General features: G+C 48.1%; 1 protein-coding gene across 1 annotated transcript in view; it reads left to right on the top strand.

Moving 5' to 3' along the window:
* The window catches only part of GRK2 (G protein-coupled receptor kinase 2), a 474,914-nt gene that overhangs the window by 186,171 nt on the left and 266,942 nt on the right, over positions 1-21,801 (top strand). Inside the window, exons 3-5 of the mRNA XM_069628947.1 lie at positions 10,659-10,732; positions 11,691-11,792; positions 15,061-15,135. Coding sequence (XP_069485048.1) covers positions 10,659-10,732; positions 11,691-11,792; positions 15,061-15,135 — 251 coding nt within the window. The remainder of the gene's footprint in view (positions 1-10,658; positions 10,733-11,690; positions 11,793-15,060; positions 15,136-21,801) is intronic.

The following is a 21,801-nucleotide window of genomic DNA, read 5'->3' on the forward strand; positions in this document are numbered from 1 at the left end:
GTGGCCACCTGTTTAAAGTGATACTCAATTGCCCTGCGTTCCTGATTTAACCCGCTCCTCCGAGAGTTGACCTTGAATAATCTTGCCACTGCTAGCATGAGGCGAGCAAAGGAAATCTCAAGTATTTAGTGAACACAGGGTTGGGGGAATAGGGTAGACCTTTTTTAGGTAAATGAGTGAAGCTGTAATGAGGTTGGAACATCATTTTGCTAGATGAGGGTGGTCAGAGTTGGCTTTTGTGGTTTGTTATGGAGTTCGGGACGCGGTCTCCCAGTAATCTGTGTTTTGCCCAGTCTTTGTTGTTGCAGCTATTTTGGGGGTTTAGGACTCAATGGCTCAGTATGCAATTGCTTTGCCGCAGTGGGATCCTCGCAGTGATTCATTCTGGCAGCCTGGGGGAGAGGGGGGCTCATTTAGAATCCGTGGTGTGCCCTTGGAGTCTGAGCTCGGCTTCCCAGCATGCAGTGATGTCCCTGCCACTAGTTCAGTCTGGCAGCCTAGGTTTACGTTCCCAGTATGCGGTAATCTCATCAGTCTGCTGGCCACTGTGGGGAACTGGCCTCATTTTCAACAGTTTCTCTCTCTCTCTCTCTCTCTCCATAATTCTCTTTGGGAGCATAGGCTCCATTTCCCAGGCACACCCCAATGGTAGGTTAGATATACCCTGGTCAGTGTTGTTGTGGGACAATACTCCGCTTCCTGGAATTAACCTAGTGAATTCTTACTCGTAAAGTTGTTTGGCTTCCCCACTGTAAGTAAAATCTTTAGGGGTGAGACAACTTGGCACTACCCGCATGTCACCAGCCACCACCAGATGGGTAGGCTACAGTGGTGGAAGGGGTTCATCATACATCGCAAAGCTCCCAGGTTAGGAAGAATGCTCAAGAATATGTTTGGAAAAGTATCATATGCTTTGTATACATGTTCACTTTCTCCCTCTTAACCTTCCTCTCGATGCAAGTACCTGAGCAATTTCGATTGTCTATCCCCATCTCAAATTCTCCTCTCTTGGGTAATCTAAAATGTTTGCATGTGTTTGTCATGGTGTCAAAAGGCCTTGTTTTGAGCCTGGTGCAGAAATTAGCCCCTTGCAACCAAATCATGGCTAGCGAACCGCAGAAGGGTACAATCACCCTGGAGACCCCACGGCGCTAACGTTTTGCAAGCCCACCTTTTTCAGAGATGCAGGTGGGTCAGAACTCTGTGCGGCTGACGATGGGAAGCCCTGAGCATGGCACCCTGGCATTTTTTGTAGGGAGTTCCTCGTGAGCTTGGAGTTCCTGCGGAGGGGACTGACCTGACCAAGAGCCATTTGTATTGTAGGGAAAATAGGCCTACAGCTGTTCTGTTCCAGAGCATTCATGTCTTACCAGGGGTGGTACTGCGCTTGGGTATCCAGTCTCCCTCTTGGGCATTCTATTTCTCCATGAATGAGGTTGTTTGTGAAATCCTTATTACCCCCATAGACTTGGAGGAGCGTGGTGGGATTATGAGTCAAAGAAGCTTGCATGTCCACTTATGTATTGTCCCTGGTGACTGTTTCACACACACACGTGTATCCGTGTGGAGAAAGGTCTCTCTCTCTCTCTCTCTCTCTCTCTCTCTCTCTCTCTCTCTCTCTCTCTCTCTCTCTCTGTCTCTCTTTTGTTAATCTGCTTAGAATCACATGCTGTGCATAGGTCCGACATCCAGTGGTCACTGCGGAGTATTGCATTTTGTTTTTGGTAGTCGAAAAGGGGACGTCGACAAGGCGTGTCTGTAACACTATCCCTATAGTGACGTGCGTTGTACCCATAATCCCTCACGCGTCGAGGTCCCTCAGATTGTTTTTTTCCGCCCAGCTTCTGGTCGCCTTACGCGGAGCTCCTAGAGAGACATTGCAAATACTTACTACGGACCTCGGTCCTTAATTATACTTATTATATTGTTAAAGATCCCTCCCCTCGACGTTAGCTGTGAAGCTGTTTCTCCGCCGAGCAAGTTTTCGACGGAGGGGAAGAGACGGAGGAGATCCTTCGGCGCTGCCGAACACGTGGCCTGGCCTCGCCGGCCAACATACAGTAGGGAGAGTGGGGGTTCGAACTTTTATCTTCTCTTTGAGAATGTCTTTCTTTCTCCCCTATCTTTCCCTTGGGGTTGTTATCACCAGTTATTATTGCCTCAGCTATGGAGAGGACACCTTTTAAGTTTTGCCCACGCTGTAGGGGCAAATACACTTGGAAGGACAAACACAAGCTCTGTAATCGTTTCTTGCCCCTCGATCATAAGGAGGACAGCTGCGCGGCCTGTAAGCTCTTGAAACCAAGAACTCTTAAAGAACGCAAAGTTAAGAGGTGGGCGGACTACGCTATGTCGAAGTCAGTTTCCTCACCCGCCGCCGCTGTTACAGAAAGTGACGAGGAGGGTGATAACTCGACATCCGTTACGGAAGTCATTAACCCCCAGAAGGAGCGCTCGCGCTCCTCGACGTCCGTCCCCGGCCCCGACGGGCTCGGCTCACGCCCTGCTTATGGGGATGAACACCCCGGCGACAAGGACGCACACAGACCCCATAGGCCTAAGCACACAACCCACGGCTCTTCTTCGTCGAAGACGAAGAATCCATCAGCGCCGAAGGGGACGCAGGGCACTCCGGCGTCTACCTCAGACCGTAAGGGTCTCAAGCCCCACCCGCAAACGCAGCCGCGACCAGCGATTGGGCTTTCATCAAACACGGGCGCTACCCCAAAATCATCCGACGTAACGCTCCATAGAGCGGCCGTCGAGGAACAACGCGTAACGCAGGCAACGTCGACACCAGAGCCCTCTACTGACAAACTCGTTGTCGAGAGCCTGGCGAGAATTGTTTCCGAAGACAAACGTAAGCGGACGACCAAACAAACGTCGAATACCGCACAAAAAGCTATGGAAACACCGAAAAAGCACAAGAGTAGCCAGGAACTGCCCCCTTCATCTAAGGGCACTTCTGAACTACCGGAGGGCTTTTCAGAGGGCGACGGAAACCTTTCCTCGACGTTGTGGGAGCGTTCTAAGCGTTTTGAAGGTGAAAACACTGATTTCCCCCCTCTAGACTATTCAGGGGTCCCCCATGAGACCCTTGAAAGACTCCATTCTTGTATGGAGAAAATGGAAAGGTTTTTGGGAAACCAAAACCCACCCACACCCAAAAGACCAAGAGAATGGCCCCAGGATGACCCTAGGGTCAAGATTCCTAGGCTCTTTCCCCCTTCTACAGACGTATATGACCTCACTGAAGAGGAGCAATACCTCCAGGAAGATGAGGAGTGTTTGGGTGGAGAGGAAGAACATGAGGAAGAGGGGTTTGAAGAAGATCCTTGCACTAGTGCAGGAGCTTTCGAAGAAGATACAGCTACCTCGCAGCCCTGGCAATCCCCATCAGTGCAGCCTTGGCAATCCCCATCAGTGCACTCAGACCCTGATGTCTTTCACCCTTCTCCTCCCAAGGATTCACCTATTGGAAACACCTCTCCCATAGATGACCAACCTTCACTTAATGCACTATTGCGCAAGGCAGCAGCACATTTTGAAATAGACACAGGGGAGACTCTTCCTGACATAGACTTTGTAGAGAAAGTTATTAAAGAAAAAGCCCCTGTTAGTCAGTCTATTCCGCTCCTGGCTTCTATAAAGAGAAGAATAACTCCTTCCCTTTCCAATCCTGCCTTAGTTAGAGGGGTCAACCCTCGGATAGAAAAGCTCTTCAGCCCTTCGTCCTCTGACCCTTTGTACATCAGAGGCCATTCTATTCCGGACTCCCTCGTAGTTACTAATACAAGGAAAAGAGCAGGGGTACCACTATCCACTAGTGAGGCACCACCTGACAAAGAGGGCAAAAAGCTCTATGCACTTGGGAAGAGAATCACGACGTCTGCCGCCTTTTCAACTAGGATTGTAAATAACAATTCCCTACTAGCTAGCTACGCAGATGCACAGTGGAGCAAGCTGCGCAGCGAAGCAGAGGACGCACCAGAACCCCTGCGTTCACGCCTGTTAGCTACAATCTCAGAGGGAACTCTTGTAAACCAGGGCATCGTAAAGAACTCCTTAGATGCCGCAGAGACGGCTGGCCGTTCCCTGGTTCAGGGAATACTTCTCAAACGCCATGTCTGGCTACGCAATTCGGGATTTAAGCCGGAAACCCAGGCTTCCCTGATAAATAAGCCCATAGAACGAACAAACATCTGTTTGGGAAAGCAGTTGATGAGGCCCTAGAACATGCGAAGAAAGAGTTTGATACCATCAAGACTCTTGACCAAATTTCTAGGCCCCCTAACAGACGCGGCTATGGCAATAGACGCTCCTTTCGTGGCCAACGCCGGCAGCAAAACCAACAGCAATTTTACTCTGCTACCAACTGGCCCTCTAACCAGGGTAACAACACCCAGTTCAGTCAAAGAGGCCAACGCCGTGGCAGAGGAAGAGGTTGCGGCTCCAGCCCCAAAGGTTCCACGCCCAATACCAACAAATGACCCGAAGATTCGGGTCCCCTCCCATGCATCACCGGTCGGGGGCCGGCTAACATCGTTCCTTTCAGCATGGGAGGGAATATCGTCAGACCGCTGGGTATTATCCACCATAGCCCACGGATACGGCATCGAATTCAACGGTTCCCCGAAGTACAGACCCCCACGGAACCGACGCATGACACCGGAACACCTCACCATTCTTCTTCAAGAAGTAGAAGAGCTACTGAAAAAAGAAGCTATAGAGGCTGTCCCCCTATCTCAGGTAGCAGAAGGTATTTATTCAGTGTACTTCCTTGTACCCAAAAAGGACTTAACCATGCGCCCTGTATTAGATCTGCGCCCAGCGAACAAGTTTGTCAAACCCCAAAAGTTTCGTATGGTGACCTTGCAGGAAGTAATCCCACTGTTATCACAAGGGGATTACATGACAACACTAGACATGAAAGATGCATACTTTCATATTTTAATGTTGCCAGCGCACAGAAAATACCTCAGGTTCAAGATAGAGAACAAACACTACCAGTTCAGAGTACTACCCTTCGGGATAGCATCTGCACCAAGGGTATTCACGAAAGTACTGGCAGTGGCAGCGGCCCACCTGCGCAGGTTATCCATCCCGGTATACCCTTACCTCGACGACTGGCTCATAACAGGGGATTCTTACGAAACCTGCTTCTCCAATACCCAAAAGACTGTAGACCTTTTGTTCCAACTGGGCTTCTCCATCAACGAAAAGAAGTCCAGCTTAGACCCCAGCCAAATCAAATAATTCCTAGGGGCTCTAATTCAAACAAAGGACGGCCTCGTCTTCCCCTCCAACGAGAGGGTCCAAAACATGCTGTTTCAGATCCCCCAGTATGTGGCAGGTCGAGAGGTGACGGTACGCAAAGCAATGCGCTTGCTAGGGATGATGGCGTCATGTATTTATTTGGTACCTCACGCGCGCCTGCGCATGCGCCCAAGGCAAGAGTGGCTCAACAGCCAGTGGTGTCAGGCCAGCGGACAATGGGACGATCTAGTGGTGGTCTCGCAGGCCTTGGTTCTCTCGCTAGGGTGGTGGACAAAAGAAAACCTGTTATTAGGGAAAACTTTTGCCACACCCGCAGTGGAAGCCACTCTAACCACAGACGCATCCCTTACAGGATGGGGGGGGGCTCACCTATCCCATCAGACTGCTCACGGAGCGTGGACTCCGAGCTTAGCATCCAAGCATATAAACCTGCTGGAACTACTAGCGGTGTTCAAAGCACTGAAAGCCTTTCAGGAACACCTACAAGGAAAGACGGTGATGGTCCTCACAGACAGCACCACAGCCATGTACTACCTCAACAAGCAAGGGGGCACTCACTCTCCAGGACTGTCCAAGCTGTCCCAGAACATCTGGAAGTGGGCTCTCAAACACAATATGTTCCTACTATCACAACATGTACCAGGGGAACTCAATCTGCTAGCAGACAAACTCAGCAGAGACTTCCCCCTGCCCGTAGAGTACGAATGGCGGTTACAAGAAGACATCGTCTTTGACGTCTTCACACAGTGGGGTTTCCCAGAAATAGACCTGTTCGCAACTCTGGAAAACTCTCAATGCCAAGATTACGCCTCCAGGTACCCCCAGAACCAGTCCAAGGGGAACGGTCTATTGATTCCATGGTCAGGGAAATTTGTTTACGCTTTTCCCCCCGACTCCCCTTCTCAGCAAGATAGTGCACAAGATGCACCAGGAACAAGTTACCATGATACTGGTGGCCCCTATGTGGGCCCGACAGCCATGGTTCGCTCACTTGTTGAAGATGTCTCTATCTCCTCCAGTGAGACTGCCCTGCCCGTACAACATGCTGTCACAAGACAGGGGCAGGACACTGCACCCATGCCCTCAGACCTTGAACTTAACAGCCTGGCTCCTGAGGTCATAGAATTTGGACATTTACAACTTCCACAGAGGTGCATGGACATCCTCAGAGAGGCCAGAAAGCCTAACACTCGTCACTGCTATTCTAGCAAATGGAAAAGATATGTCATCTGTTGTAGAGGGAAGAGTATCAACCCCGTTGACTGCTCTCCCACACAAATTATTCTGTACCTGACCCATTTACTGGACTCGGGTCTAGTATTCAATTGTATTAAAGTACACCTGGCAGCGCTTTCGGCTTACACCACTTCACAACTCAAAGTATCGTGGTGGAAGATCCCAGTAATCAAAGCCTTCATGGAAGGGGTAAAGAGAATACACCCTCCAATAGCAAACCCAGCTCCTGGCTGGGATCTAAATGTGGTACTCACCAGGCTCATGGGGTCACCCTTTGAACCCATGCACAAGGTAACTCTTAAAGATCTCACTCTTAAGACTGCTTTCCTAATCGCTATTACCTCCATTAGGAGAGTAAGTGAACTACAGGCCCTTTCGGTTTTAGACCCCTTTGTAACAGTTCACAAGGATAAAGTAGTTCTACGCACACACCCAAGGTTCGCACCGAAATTCATCTCCAAATTTCATGTCAACCAGTCTATAGAACTACCAACGTTCTTTCAAAATCCTTCAAATCTAGGAGAAAAAAGCCTGCATACACTTGATGTGCGCAGAGCTGTCATGTTTTACATGGAAAGAACTAGTCCACTGAGAAAGACTAATCAGTTCTTTGTCTCGGTGGCAGCAGGAAGAGAAGGAGATGCAGTTTCTAAATCCACTATATCTAGATGGATTGTACTATGCATCACTCTCTGTTACACTCTTGCTAAGAGAGAACTACCCTTCAAGCCAAGAGCACACTCTACTCGAGGCACTGGGGCATCCATAGCATTCATTGCAAATGTTCCCCTTGAGTCCATCTGCAAAGCGGCAACCTGGAGTTCTGTACACACCTTTACAAAACACTACTGTCTAGATGCCCACTCTAGATCTGATTCCCAGGTGGGACAAGCAGTATTAAGACATCTTTTCTCTACTGTTCCTTCTCACAACCCACCTCCAACTCCGGGTACTGCTCGCTAGTCTATGCACAGCATGTGATTCTAAGCAGATTAACAAACCTCAGAAGACAATGCATTACTTACCGTAAAAGCATGTCTGATGGTTGTATCTGCTTAGATTCACGTGCGCCCACCCTTCCTCCCCGCTCGGATGGAAGGAACATAGACATCCTTTTCTATATCTCTCTCTTTTCTGTACTCCCTCACGTCTAGAAGGCTCCCTCAGGGCACAAAAATACAAACAGAGGGACCTCGACGCGTGAGGGATTATGGGTGCAACGCACGTCACTATAGGGATAGTGTTACAGACACGCCTTGTCGACGTCCCCTTTTCGACTACGAAAAACAAAATGCAATACTCCGCAGTGACCACTGGATGTCGGACCTATGCACAGCATGTGAATCTAAGCTGATACAACCATCAGAAATGCTTTTACGGTAAGTAATGCATTGTCATACTTATGGCGACGCTTGACAAATGGGGTGAGGGCACTTTTTCCAAAGCAGACTGGGGCCAGTGCTGACCCTGGGAGGGGAGGTGACAACAGGAAGAGACTCGATCCCCATTCCCTGACCATGTGTCCCTAGGCTTGTCGGCAGACCTCGTACTCTAACCTTGCTGCTGAGTGGCGCAAATATTTCCCTGTCTCTGCTTTGTGCACACATGAAATGAGGCAGCCCCGCTAGCCAAACCTCCTCAAAAGTGGATGCCGGTTCGAAACGAGGACATTCATTTTTCAACGCTATCATCAGACCTGTCGGACAACAATGTTGTCCGACCGCATGAATACTTATCATATATTATCATATTCATGCTGTCGGATCAGCATGAATACTTATCATATGACCCATTGCACAAGTTGTAATATAATGACTATGTGCAATATTTGTAACACCAGTATGATGTTTTGTAGTATTCACAATGTGTCAACGACCGCTACCATACCTGTACCTGTGTAACTAAGTTCTTGCAAGTAACAGCGCCTCAATGCCCCTGGGCTGCTTGCGCACTATATAAATATAAATAAATAAATAAACAACCCGCCTGGAAGAAGTGGGCATGGTGTGACCCGTTCTCCTCCACATAGACGCCTATGCGAAGACGGTGAGCCTGGATTGGTTAGGGATGGGTAACCTATCCCCACAAGTTGAAGGGTGCTTAAACAAAAGACAGGAAGCGTGGGGTGGAGGTATTCGGTGGAGGGGGGGTTGGGGAGGTCGGTCAGAAGGACCAAGAGTCCAGCAGCAGCAGGAGGAAGGAGGGTCCAGCAGCTGATGGAGTTTTACACGGCAGGTGAAGTATTGGTTGGAGTGAAAGAGGGTTCTGCAGTTTGTGAGCAAGTTTGTGTGGCGATTGAGTAGAGTACGTTGGTATAAGGAGTGATTGGGAGCGAATGCTACTGGGTGAGAGGAGGGTGTTTGAGAAGTTAGTAGAGGGCGGGGGATGGTGGTAGTGGTGGAGTGGAGGAGTCATCGTTAAGTGGTAGAAGAGGAGATGAAACCTCAAATAGTGGAGGCGAGAGCTAGGACAGAAGAGTGATGGGTGGAGCAAGGAGGAGGCCAAGAAGGTAAGAGTAGTAGGGAAGAGGTGGATGTGGGCATGAGTGCACAAGCCTGAATCCAACAGAGCAAGTCACTGCCCTACTCCCTTAGAGTATGACCAGCTGGATAGGCTAGGGACAGGCAGAAAGATCCTGCGGAAGTCTAGAGCTGTCATCTTGGGGAACCATTGACAGCCTAAAACGGAGCGAGACAGTAGGGGATACCGATCGGTAGTATTAACCAGGGATTAGGCATCTTGTTTATCGAGGAACGCCAAGGGAGACGTCGGAGAGAGAGACGGCCCTGGTGCCCACACATTTTGAATAAACCCCCTTGAACCGTTGTGACGCTTGTTATTTGTGCTTGTTGTGACATTATTTTACACATAGAATATGATCACACACACACCTACCCACCAGTTATGTTGTTATTCCTTTTACATTGTTTTTATTCTCATTGCGCTATAGTCCAGACCCATTTCACTGTCACTTGATTGAAATCCTGAATGCCAATGTCTTTTGACAGCACTTCCTGATGTGGTCTCGCTTCCTGTAATGACTGCTTGGTTCGCTGCACCACTTGGTGCCGATCTTTCCCCATAGTCGAAAAAAAGTTGGACAAACATCTGATATCCAGTCACTTCTATACTACCACCACAATGCACAGAATGTAAGAGTATTGCAGATTTAAGCAGCATACCCACAGTGGCACCCCCAGGAATCCAACAGTCTTCTGTTATGTTACTGGTTCTCGTACCCGGCACCGCTGCCATTTGGATGGTCTCCAGCCACACTGGTGCATCCGAAAGAGTGAGGGGCTGTTAGGTTGGTGTAGAGGAAGCATGCAAGATCGCTTTGTAGTGGTCTGTGCATGCAGTTTGGAAGTGTAGATCTGTTTCTACGTGGACTGGTTTGAGGGTTCAGAGGCCTTCGTATCAGAAGGAAGCCATGCGTGTCAGTGGTGCTGGGATACACTGGCCGGGTCGGTGGTATGAAAGTTGTTGGTGAGGTATACTGTTCTGATTGGACGGATGTCTGTAGGGAGGGATTGGTCCTTGTGTCGCATAGTTGGTGTGCATGTGGCGTGTTTGAGCGTGGGCGGTAAGTGCTGGGTGATTAGTGGGAACTTTATAGCGACCCTTCAATGTTTCGTGGACAAGATCCGTTTGGCGTGTTTCAGTTGGTTACCATATAGCAAAAAAGCAGTGAGCGGTCTGTAATGTTAAATCAAAAAGCCAACATCACAAACCTCACGTGATGGGTTGGTTCCCCAGTGCACCTACAACGTTGAGATGGAAACTAAAATCAACTAAATGTTCCTGGATCCCAGCTAGCACTTTTGACCTGTTGCCTTATGACCAAATTCTGATTTCAGGAGCCAAGCTGCCAAGTTCATAGTTTGAGGATTTGGGATACTCTCTGCTGTTGCGTTACAAGACCATTTGCTGGTTTGTATCTTGATTGGTAGTTACACAGCCATCCGCAGTAGGTGTGTACACCAGTAGGGGTTTTGAGGGCTTGCGTCGATATATCCAGTTCGACAAAATATTGCACGCTCCAGTGTCCCAGCATATACGTCTTGGATCCAATATCGTCCGTCTCTAGACTTCTTCTCCGCTCTGTTTCTCTCACCTAATCTACTCTCTGTCTTTCTTTATCGCAGGTTATCTGTTGTTCAAGGAATTCTGTTTAAACTATGTGGAAGAAGCCAAACCCCAAGTGGAGTTCTACGAAGAGGTAAGTGTGCGCAAGGGCTTTGACCGTACTTAAGAATCCCACCGTTAATGCTAGTGATTGTCCGTGAGCACACGTGTCCACTGGCTAGTGTTGCCACATGTTATGGTTTTACCTGTACAGTTCAGGTTTCCTTCTCTCTGGCAGGCGGACGACATATGTCCTGGTTTTTCTGCATGTGCCTACATCTCGTCATGTAGACCTCCTCCCACCCCACCGCACCCCACCCTTGAAATTAGGGGAAATGTGTTGGCCCTTCCCCCGATGTCAGAGCATACGAGTCCCATGTTGGGTCACAAACATACTTTACTCCAATGAGGGGTTGTGGCACACACAGCGTCCTGCTACAAGAAGACTAAGGATCTTTAACGGTCTGTGGCATTAGTTTCAACCTTTTGGAGTCTCTATAGAGGTTAAAGTAAAATCAGTTTGGGCAGGAGTAATGTTTAAGTCAATTGAGTTGAACCTTTATTTGGAGGGGGAGGTTTGGTGAGAGCACGATCCCTTAAAATCGGCATGGTTGGGCCTATTGGGGTGAGTGGTCGAAGCAAAAGGCATATGGATGCCAAAATACCGTTTTTTCCCCTACAATTGGCGCAGTTATATGTGAGGGGAGACCCCCGCCAACCCATATCCCCTGACATAATTGATTACTTTTACACACCCCGCACATACATCTAACTGCGCTAAAAGGCGGGGGCGGGGGGAACGGAGGCATTTAACATTCAGTATTTTTGCACTTGCAGTAAACGAGTCATGCTGGTAAAGGACACACTCGTCCCCCAGGCAGTGACACTATGGGAGGGCACCTTCAGCTTAAGGTAAATACAGCACAGGGAGAAGGGGTCTAGGCAGGATGGACGAAGTAAGGTATCCAGGAACAGGACTAGGTGTAGCCTTGTCTCGCTGCCGTCTGTATCTTGCTTTCTCTGTCTCTCTCATTGCTCCTCCTCTCCCTCAGATCAGGAAGTTTGAGAAGCTGGACTCTCAGGAGGAGCGCTTTGCCAGAAGCCGGGAGATCTTTGACAACTATATCATGAAGGAGCTGCTGTCCTTCTCTCACGTGAGTCTGCACCTGGCCTGGGAGTGGGATACACGATTGGGGGGGCCTTACACCCCCCCCGCACCTCCACCACCTGCTGAATTCGGCTGCCACCTTCACGTTTCTTCCCTGCTCAGTTTGCTTGGTATTCTGCTGTGATGCGCTGTTGGTGCTGGTGCTCAGTTTGCTTGGTATTCTGCTGTGATGCGCTGTTGGCGCTGGTGCTCAGTTTGCTTGGTGTTCTGCTGTGATGCGCTGTTGGTGCTGGTGCTCAGTTTGCTTGGTGTTCTGCTGTGATGCGCTGTTGGTGCTGGTGCTCAGTTTGCTTCGTGTTCTGCTGTGATGCGCTGTTGGTGCTGGTGCTCAGTTTGCTTGGTGTTCTGCTGTGATGCGCGGTTGGTGCTCAGTTTGCTTGGTGTTCTGCTGTGATGCGCTGTTGGCGCTGGTGCTCAGTTTGCTTGGTGTTCTGCTGTGATGCGCTGTTGGTGCTGGTGCTCAGTTTGCTTGGTATTCTGCTGTGATGCGCTGTTGGTGCTGGTGCTCAGTTTGCTTGGTATTCTGCTGTGATGGTCTGTTGGTACTGGTGCTCAGTTTGCTTGGTATTCTGCTGTGATGCGCTGTTGGTGCTGGTGCTCAGTTTGCTTGATATTCTGCTGTGATGCGCTGCTGGTGCTCAGTTTGCTTGGTATTCTGCTGTGATGCGCTGTTGGTGCTGGTGCTCAGTTTGCTTGGTATTCTGCTGTGATGCGCTGTTGGTGCTGGTGCTCAGTTTGCTTGGTATTCTGCTGTGATGCGCTGTTGGTACTGGTGCTCAGTTTGCTTGGTATTCTGCTGTGATGCGCTGTTGGTGCTGGTGCATATGGTGGTTGTAACGCAAAGTAGTCTTGTGTAGCGCACTTCTCTGATAGCATGTGGTTCTGCAAAAACGGTGGGTAGTGGTTTCGGGGGAGAGGCAGGGTTCCACGAATATCAGTGTACTGAGTGCCACGTGATTCTACATGATTTGTGGCAGTGAAACTTGGGTTAGGGTGGTCAACTTCAAAAAATTGTTCAGCAAGAACACTTTAAAAGAGGAGGTGCATAAGAAGCAGTCTGTTGAATACATGTTGTTCTGCGCAGCATTTGTGCCCCATGTTTACCCCAGTGTCCGAATCATTTTGTATCCCATATACAGTTTCGTTGTGTCTTTTGAGCTGTGTAACCATTATGCATAGATGTCAGGGATCGTTGGCTTTCTCTCCAGGGTCAGTCCTGGTATTTTCAGGGCATCATGGAAATTGACATTACAAGAGTATAAGCCACACATGAACGTTGTGTGGGGAGGGGGGGGGGTTGTTAGCAGGGACCTTTTGTCCCTTAAGAAATGTGAATGGGGGGGGTGAAAAGAAGTGAGAAGGGTGCATAATGTTGCATGTTTTAGGAAATAACGACTATGACTTTAAAACCCATGTGGGATTTGTTAGGCTCACATTATTCTGCATGGTGCTAGTGTGACTTTGCATGCAGGATGGCGAGAATGAAACTAAAGCCTTACTCTTATTATGTAGTGTAAATCATATGCAAATTAGGAGGTTTGCATGTGGTTTGCCTTAGAGTCTGAATAGAGCTCTAATAGGGTCGTGTTCTGCATCTATAATGGTGTGTAGGTGTTAAAATGCAATCTGCCACTAATGTTACCAAAAACGTTGATTTTGCTCGAATGAGACATGGAATAGTGCGCACTGCATTTGGGGGGCAGGCGGGGGGGGGGAGTAGCAGGGCTCGTCCTCATTTCCCCCACAGTTGCAATGCTGAGTGCACCCCTGGTTGTGATGTGCAGTGTGTGACTGGTTAGTGTTCTATATGGAGCAACCCCACAGTCCTGTAAAATGAGTGAGGGGGTTTTAGTAATGGCAGCAGCTGGGATCTGAATCACTCCCACGTTGTCTAGATAAGCAGGACCTGGTGAGATTCCATGATTTCCTCAGAACTCCACACTTTGGTTGGGTGAAACCGGGATTTGGGCCTAGTTTGTGGTTTTAACATCTTGACCACAAGACCTCCCTGCTGTAGCTCATGGAAAGTGTTTTGATATGGCTTGAACTTCACGAGCTTGAATAACACTTCATTTTATAGCCATGGCAAGAGAAGTACACACTTTACATAATAAACTTAACCTGAAAATATATAATTTGTTATAGAAACATATTGATCGAAAAAAATAATGTTTTTTATTTTCCGCATCCTGAAAGGAAGATTACAGTAGCATCCCGTAAAGTAATGTGGGTCCAAACAAACCTCAGTCGGATTTTGGAACCAGTAGGTAATAATTTCACACAGCATGGTTAGTTAAACACCCCTCGCATTTCTGATCACCAACCTTTCCGACTGCTTAAAGGACGACAGCCACTACACATGCCCCCCACCTTTCCCCGCCCCTCACTGCTGTATCTGAGGCCATCTGCCTCCAAGTGCTCCCAAGACCAGGACCGTCTTGTTAATTGGCTGTCTCACAGACCCCATCCGCAGTGCTTTGCACTTCCAATATCACACAAACAAACTGATGCTATGAGTGCCTGCCCAGCACTCATAGCATCAAAGTCAGGACTTTCCCCATTGCAGGCACCACTCATGAAATCTGCATTTCTCAGGATGGTCCAGAACAGTTGGCGGGGGAAGACCCCTTTGGCACTGGGAAAGTGCTGGTCTGGAGGGATGGGAGGGGTATGTGTTGATGGCCAAGCAATGAGCTCTGAGTTGCTCTGTAAATATAATGTGGTGCTAGCCGGCATGTGGTGCCCTGTGTGTGGGGGTCGTTTGGTCGGGTGGAGGGAGAGTTAGTTTGTGGCACCTGCGGAGCCCCGTGTGTATGTATTTGAAGGCCATGTTGATGGGGTAGATTTCCAGTCTGTTTGGTCTTGACACTCCTGTGATGAAGGGTTGCCTCTGTGAATTGGTGGTGGGCTGCGTCAAAAACAGTGGTGAGCTTCCTTTACCAGAGGTGATTGGGTTGGGGGAGTGGCTTTTGCCAGCGATTGAGAGGGTCTCTGAATCATGTGGCGTGTTCTTTCTGCCCCACCTTTTTGCAAATGGCGGCTTTCCATATTACGATCCCTGTGATCCAGCAGAATGGACTCTGCTGTATAGGGGTGATGGAAGTTGAAAGTCCAAAACATCTGGAAAGCCAAAGGTTGCTGAAACCAAAAGCAACTAGCAGAATGCTCCAGATCCATTGCTTTTCAGGCCTGGTCTGTCTTCTCTGGGTCCATCCTTCTCCTCACAGCCAATAACTGCTTGCTTTGCTTTTCAGCCTTTCTCCAAGAATGCCAGCGAGCATGTGAAGACCCACCTGAGCAAGAAGCTGGCCCCGCCAAACCTCTTCCAGGTGCGTATCCCTGCAGCCAAGGGGTGAATGTAATGAAAGTGACGGATGAGAAGGGGTGGTCTTGGGGACTCCATGATGTCTGTCCTTAGCACTGCTGGGAGTGCCTGTTGCAGACGGACATTTTAGACGGTGGAGTGTATCCTTTACTGTTTGGAGAGACTGCTGCTTTCAGTGGTGGAAGTGGGAAAAAAGGAACGAGTGGTACTCTGGCTGCATCCGAAAAGGAGGGAGTGAGATGGTGGGACATGGGTGGGGGGGGGAGTGCAGGACTGTGCCGGATGGTGTTTGACCTTTGGTTTGCCATCTACAATGTCTCTTGTTGCTTTGTGGCTAGACTAGACATTGCCTGGAATAATCAGCAAGCGTTTGCAAAGCCACAAGTTGGTTCTTTTGTGCAAGTATGGGATAGGCACTGATATAATGGTATTACCTGGCGATAAGATGGCAACAACTGAAATATTGAGTGATTTGCCTAGGCATATGATGGCATTAACTAGCAAATGCCTGTCTTGATTTTTTTTTTTTAATTAAAGCATAGACAATAGGTATACCTCTGTTACAGACAAGTGATACATAACATATTGGGATCACACAATTGAATATTCTACAACTTTCTTATAAAATGTACCTTGCATTTGAAATGTGTTCAATAAGTAATTGATCTAAGAACTAAATCAAGCATACATTATTTAAAAAAAAAAAAATTCATCCTGCAATTGTAAATGCACAAGCCAAGTATACCAACCCGGATAACCTTAATCAACCAACTCAGGCTAACACTTTTCACTATGCATTGTAAAGTACTCGTGGTTATTAAGAGAGATTCACCCAAGTGCCCTACGCGTCTATAAATATCTTTCCGTGCAGGCCTTGCATGCAAAAATAGGCAGCCTAACGTGATGTCCAACAGCGTAATGGTAGTAGTCTGTATAAGAAAGAGCAGTGCATGTAATAAAGCATGGTCAACAGTAAATAAAGAAATGACCCATATGCCCCCAGGAAGGGACCCCAGATATCCCTAAATGAAGCAAGGTCTTCTTTGCATTTGTAGATGGTCTTTTCAACGGTAGAGAGTATTAGCATCTCATGGATCCATTCTTCGATGTCAATTCTATTAGCTGATTTCCAAGCACGTAGAATTAACCTCTTCGCCATCATGCACCCTCTGAACATCCAGGGCCTGCTTGCTTTCGGTACGTCACGTAGCAATGTATCATCACCCATGATAAAGACGGAAGCGTTCATCGGAATATCGGTTTCCAGGAACAGATTCATTCTTTCTGATAGCTCTGTCCAGAATTGCTTCATCTTGGTACACAACCAATTCATGTCGGTCAACGTGCCTTTTCTCTCTTGCATCTTCAGCAACGATCACTGTCACAAATGTTGCTTTTATACATTCTGTCAGGTGTCCGATATACACGTGCAGAATCTTAATCTGGCTGGCTCTTAGACACCAAATACAGTGATACAAACCTAATATTGCAGCATCTCGACCAAGTATTAGGTGTCAAGTTTTCATCAAGTTCTGGGTCCATTCCTGCAAGTCGTCTTTTTTTCCCCCCCTGATGCAAGTGACAAAAGCTGGTACAAGGATGCCGCTGAATGAGTAGGGGATATGCAAACTTTCATTTTCAGTCACACATTACTGAAAATAAGAGACCAAAATCGGAGGTACTCTCAAAGGTTTTGCTCAAAATTCTTCTTAGTTGATGGTATGCAGAGTAAGTGCAGCCCGTCAAGTTGCGTCTCCGACACATGTGGCAATAGGACAGCCATGCCTCATTCTCAAGCAAGTCTCTAATGGATCGAATCCCACCCAGGTATCTGCTCGGCCAGAATATACTACAACCTTGAAATTGGATTTTCGGGGTTCATGCACCAGGAAGATAAAAGGGTAAACTCCGAAAATGTCAGTGATATCATGCCAGCTGTCCCTCAGGAGTTTGTGAGTGGAGTCTACGCTGAAGATCTTCCAGCCTTGGTGGTGACCATGGAACCTAGATCCAATGCTGAATTCATGCTAGCTTCAGCCTGTGCCCAAACATCGACATCTGGTTTTGACATTTTGTATGTGTGTCTCACAAAGAAAGCCAGGTGGTGAACTTTAATCGGGGATATTCATTCCCCCCCCCCCAATGCAGCTGGCTATTGTAATTGCCACAGGGCTAGTCTAGGAGGTTTAATTGCCCTGCTGAAGTGTATCATAACATCAAATTCCTTGAGATTTGAGTGGAAGCATTGACATAATATAGTTAATCCTGGGTGAGATTTTCATTTTGATATTGTTGCCCCATTAGGACAGTTTCAGGAGAGACCATCTCGTCAGGTCAGATTCGATTTTAGATAGTAGGATTATCACAGTGAAATCACATTAAATCCTTAATGGCGGAGGACAACCATATCCCCAGCTATTTCACCTGCTTAGGACACCATATGCAATTCCATTGGTCAAATACATTTCTAGAACAGGAGGTGGAGATGGACAGGATTTCGGATTTGCTCCAAACAATGTTATAACCGGATACCCTTGAAAAGAAATCTATAACATTCAAAAGGGGGGACCAAACCCCAGTCCGGGTCCTGCAACAGAATCAAAAGGTCATTAACCTAAAGCCAGAGTTTCCCTGATGCTCCACCAAAACCAGCTCCCCTGATGTCTTCATTTGATCTCAACATAATGGACAAAGGCTTCATTAAGATGATAAATAGTACAGGTGAAAGTGGGCATCCTTTCTTCCTTAGAACTGTAATTGGGGTATGTCTGACACGATCAGGCAATCAACCAGATCAAGAGATTCAAGGAGCATTTAACGCAGGAGTCGAATAGCAGAGGCTGGCAGTATGCAGTAAAATTCAGTTGTCAGCCCTTCCGTGCCAGGTGACTTGTTGGTTTTCAGAGCGGTCTTCCAATGAGAGATCTGTTTTCAAGGCATTTGCCACATCAGTAGTAAATCGAGGTAAATCCGCACTAGATAGGTGCTGCCTTACCATATACATATCGAGCATGGCTTCAGAGATATGTAGCTTTTCATAAAAGCATTTGAACGCTGCATTAATATCTTCTGATGTTATATCTAGGGTGTCGTCGGGATGTCTGACAGCTGTGATAGTTCTATCATCTTCGACTTTAAGTCATAAGACTACCTCCTCCCTCCCCATTCTCAAAATAATTTACCTTACATCTGAACATTACATATTCCATTCTATCCAAGATAATCTTGTTCAGTTCATATTTCTTCTTTCCGAGTTCAATTGGGACAGCCGGATCATTAGAAGCAATATACCAACGTCCCAGGCTCTTAGCCTCCCGGGTCAGATCTTTGGTAGCCTTTTCCTTCTTATGTGCATGAAGACATCTCTCGTATAACGTTTAAGAGTTTCCCCTATGGGTGACCTGGGCATACCTTCTGTCTGATTTCGTTCAAGGAATTACTCTATTTCCACAATGTTGAATCTCCACACCCAGTGACCCGACCGTGAATAGGGAAGTGCATTTTGCAAAGTTACTTATCTGTACGACTAGAATGTCAAAGTACTTTAAATATTCGACCACCGACTAAACTGTTCAAATGTTCAATGTCCAGCCACAGCAAAGAAGGGAGCAGCCACAAGTCCCTCAACATAGTTTATAGTTTGCTGAGAGATCACTTTCATACCTTCACTGGGATAACCAGATTCTGGGACTGTACTTGCGTTGACAGCGCTGCCCATGCGCTTTAATTGTGGGGTTGCAGGAATCGTCAGGGAAAGGCTTGCACTGCGGTTCCCTTTTTGGTGCCCCATTATGATATGATATAGGTTATTTATAACGCGCTTAATACCCAGAGGTTTCTAAGCATGGATACAGGGATCGAATCTGTGGTGCTCCGTGTCGTCGTGCTTCCAAGGCCAGCACGTTGCCCCCGAGCCATCCTCTCGAGACTGCTTACTACGCCTTTGGACCCCTGCATGCATCGGCTGAGGAACTATAATAAATGAACGCAGGTGCTCCTGAGCTGCGCTTTGAGCTTGAACGCGACTGGGGCGGAATGTCACGACAGCAAATGCCCCAAGCACACCCAGGCCTGCAAGAGCTCTGCACCATTAACACACACCCTGAAACCATCTTCTAGCCTCACGAGCCCGTACTGCCTCCTTTTCCAATTGGAGGTTGTGTTTTTGCTGCCCCAGATATTTCAGAATCTGGCTTTATATCCCAAGCATCTTTATTCCCTCAAGATTTTGATGTTGGAAAACGCCTTTGTGGTTCATACTACTGTCAAACTATCCGCAATGCAAGGGGGATTCGCTTCGAGTGGAACCAGTTCTTGTAAAAATCTGATTTCTGATTATATACAAGTAATAATAAAAAAAAAAAAACAACGCCTTTTTTGCCCTACACTCATGAAGTAGCTGTCGGGCCTCACCTCGTCTACCCTACCGCTCCCCCCTACTGCCAGGGGCGGGCAGTGGCAATGCCCTTAGTTTGAACTTTTCTCAAACACCCCAAAACTGCAAAAAGTGCCAGGCAGCCCAGGCCAGCTGGGTGTGGGGCTATCAAAGTCCGTGTCTGCCTCACTTCAAGCCTTGCCCCTTTTCTCCGCACCAGTGACTGGAACTGTTGGAATGGCAGATAACAACTTTGTTGTTCGGTTCAATAAGAAAAACCAAGCCTGTTTGTACACAAGGCTTTGCAGTTGTGTGTAACCTGAAGGGGCGTAAACGGGGGCGTTAGTGCTGCATTGATGTCTATTAACGTATAAAAAAGTGGGTGATTATACGCGACTCCGCATCTCAACCAGAGCCCAGACAGGCAACTGATGTAACAGCAGAGTTTGCGATTTTAATTTATCGTTAGCCCGGTGCAGGATGCGTCGTGACCTGCAGAAAGATCTGGCTGGTCTGTAGCTGCAATGCCAGGGACGATGGGAGGAGAGTTTCACTGCGGCGCGGTGAATCCGCCCGACTCAGCTGATGGAAAGCATGCACTCGGTCCCAAGGTGGCCATATTACTCTCTCACACCCACCTTTCAACCCTCTTAATCGGTGCAAACAAAGGATGTCTTAATCTCGAAAGTTCTGCAGAACCGCGCCATATGCATCATAAAAAGGCTCTCTCGGAAAGAGCACCTCTCCCAGCAGCAGGCAACCTAGGCAGTGGCTCCCGGTGAAAGCCCGAATCCCACAGGTGCCTTTATGGTAAAGCCCCAACCTATTTGAAGGTCTGATTGGTCATCTGGTCTTATATAAACCAAACCGGACCTTTCATTCGCGAAATTTGGTGTTCATTTGCTGCCCCAGATTTAAGTACACAAACCGTCTAGGCAGGTACATTCCAGTCACGGGGGCTCGTACCTGCTGCCCCCTACCTCTGGAACTGCGACAGGAAGCTAACCTGCCCTGGTCCCGCAAATGCCTGAAAACCCTGCTGTTCAGCTGATGTGTACTTGAAATAGGATCCTTGGAGATCTCTGTCCAGTCATGAATGCTCGTATTGCTGTGCTTGTGTGCACCCTGATGCCGGCGGGTGTTCCGCGTGATATAAATAAATTAATAAACTGGGTCTCTGACCAACACAAGTCCATGCTTCCTATCCATCCACTGGAGCTCTGTAGAGTCGACTCGCGCGTCGTGTCGAAGGGAACGAAGCTGCAATGCAGGCAAGCCTGCTTAGCTTTTTCTCCACGGGGACATTGGAGGCCGCCAAGATCCCCCAAATTCATGCTCGCATTAAGTGTCTCCAGATGGCCTCTGTCTTTCCTTACCAGGGAGGTTCACTTTTCTTGGATTTTCATCACAAGATGAAATGCAGTGCTCAGCTATTGCATCTGACGCAGCACTCGTTGTGCCTTTTATGTTCAACGGAAAGAGCGCTGTTCCCGGCGACGTGCTGCTGTGGCATCCCACGCGTTCTGCCTCGTGTTGCTGGCTGCCATTGATCGCCAGATACTCCACATGTCAATACCCGTACCCCACGGTGCTAGTAGGCAGAAGTAGGAATGGGCCTATGAGGATCTCCTCTCCATCACTGCTTCTCCAGCCGGGGCATCTTGCATACTCGCCTGGAAACCTGTCCCAAAAGGAAATGTGGACGGATGACCACCTGGATTTGTGGTGCAGCGGCTATAAAATGGGTTTTCTATTGTGGGTAACTTCTCACACACCCCGGAATGCATTCTAAGACTTCCTCTAAAGGTGGATCATGTGCAAACACGACTGCTCCAGAAGAAGCAGCACGCATGCATACCTGTGAAAGGTACCCACCATGCAGACTGTGTCATGGTGAAGTAGCTTGCGCTTCTCCTCGTTCTCTCTTGCTCTCTAGCCATCATTGCTTTTGCACACGTAAGCCTCATGTCCAGGAAGCATGCCTTAAAAACTGTTGATATCCGCACCGGGGGCTCCAGGGATTTCTAGGCGCAGCTCCGGTCTGTTATTTGCACACCCTGTCCTTCAAACTTCACACATTTTCTTGTTGCACAAACTCCTATTGAACCATTCAGTGCCCTGAGGACAAGTACACAAGCCGCAAAACACTTTGTTACATATTGCCACAAAGCGTATGTCCATATCTATAGTGATGGATCTCCTAATTTCCGGGAGGGGGTGGCGGGAAGTCCTGTGCAACCTTGGGCAATGTCCAAGCAGTCCTGGCCTCATGGGCAACACATTTTCCTTTTCTCT

Source organism: Ambystoma mexicanum, chromosome 12 (genome assembly GCF_040938575.1).
Source record: "Ambystoma mexicanum isolate Mex_15411 chromosome 12, UKY_AmexF1_1, whole genome shotgun sequence".
Lineage (NCBI taxonomy): Eukaryota > Metazoa > Chordata > Amphibia > Caudata > Ambystomatidae > Ambystoma > Ambystoma mexicanum.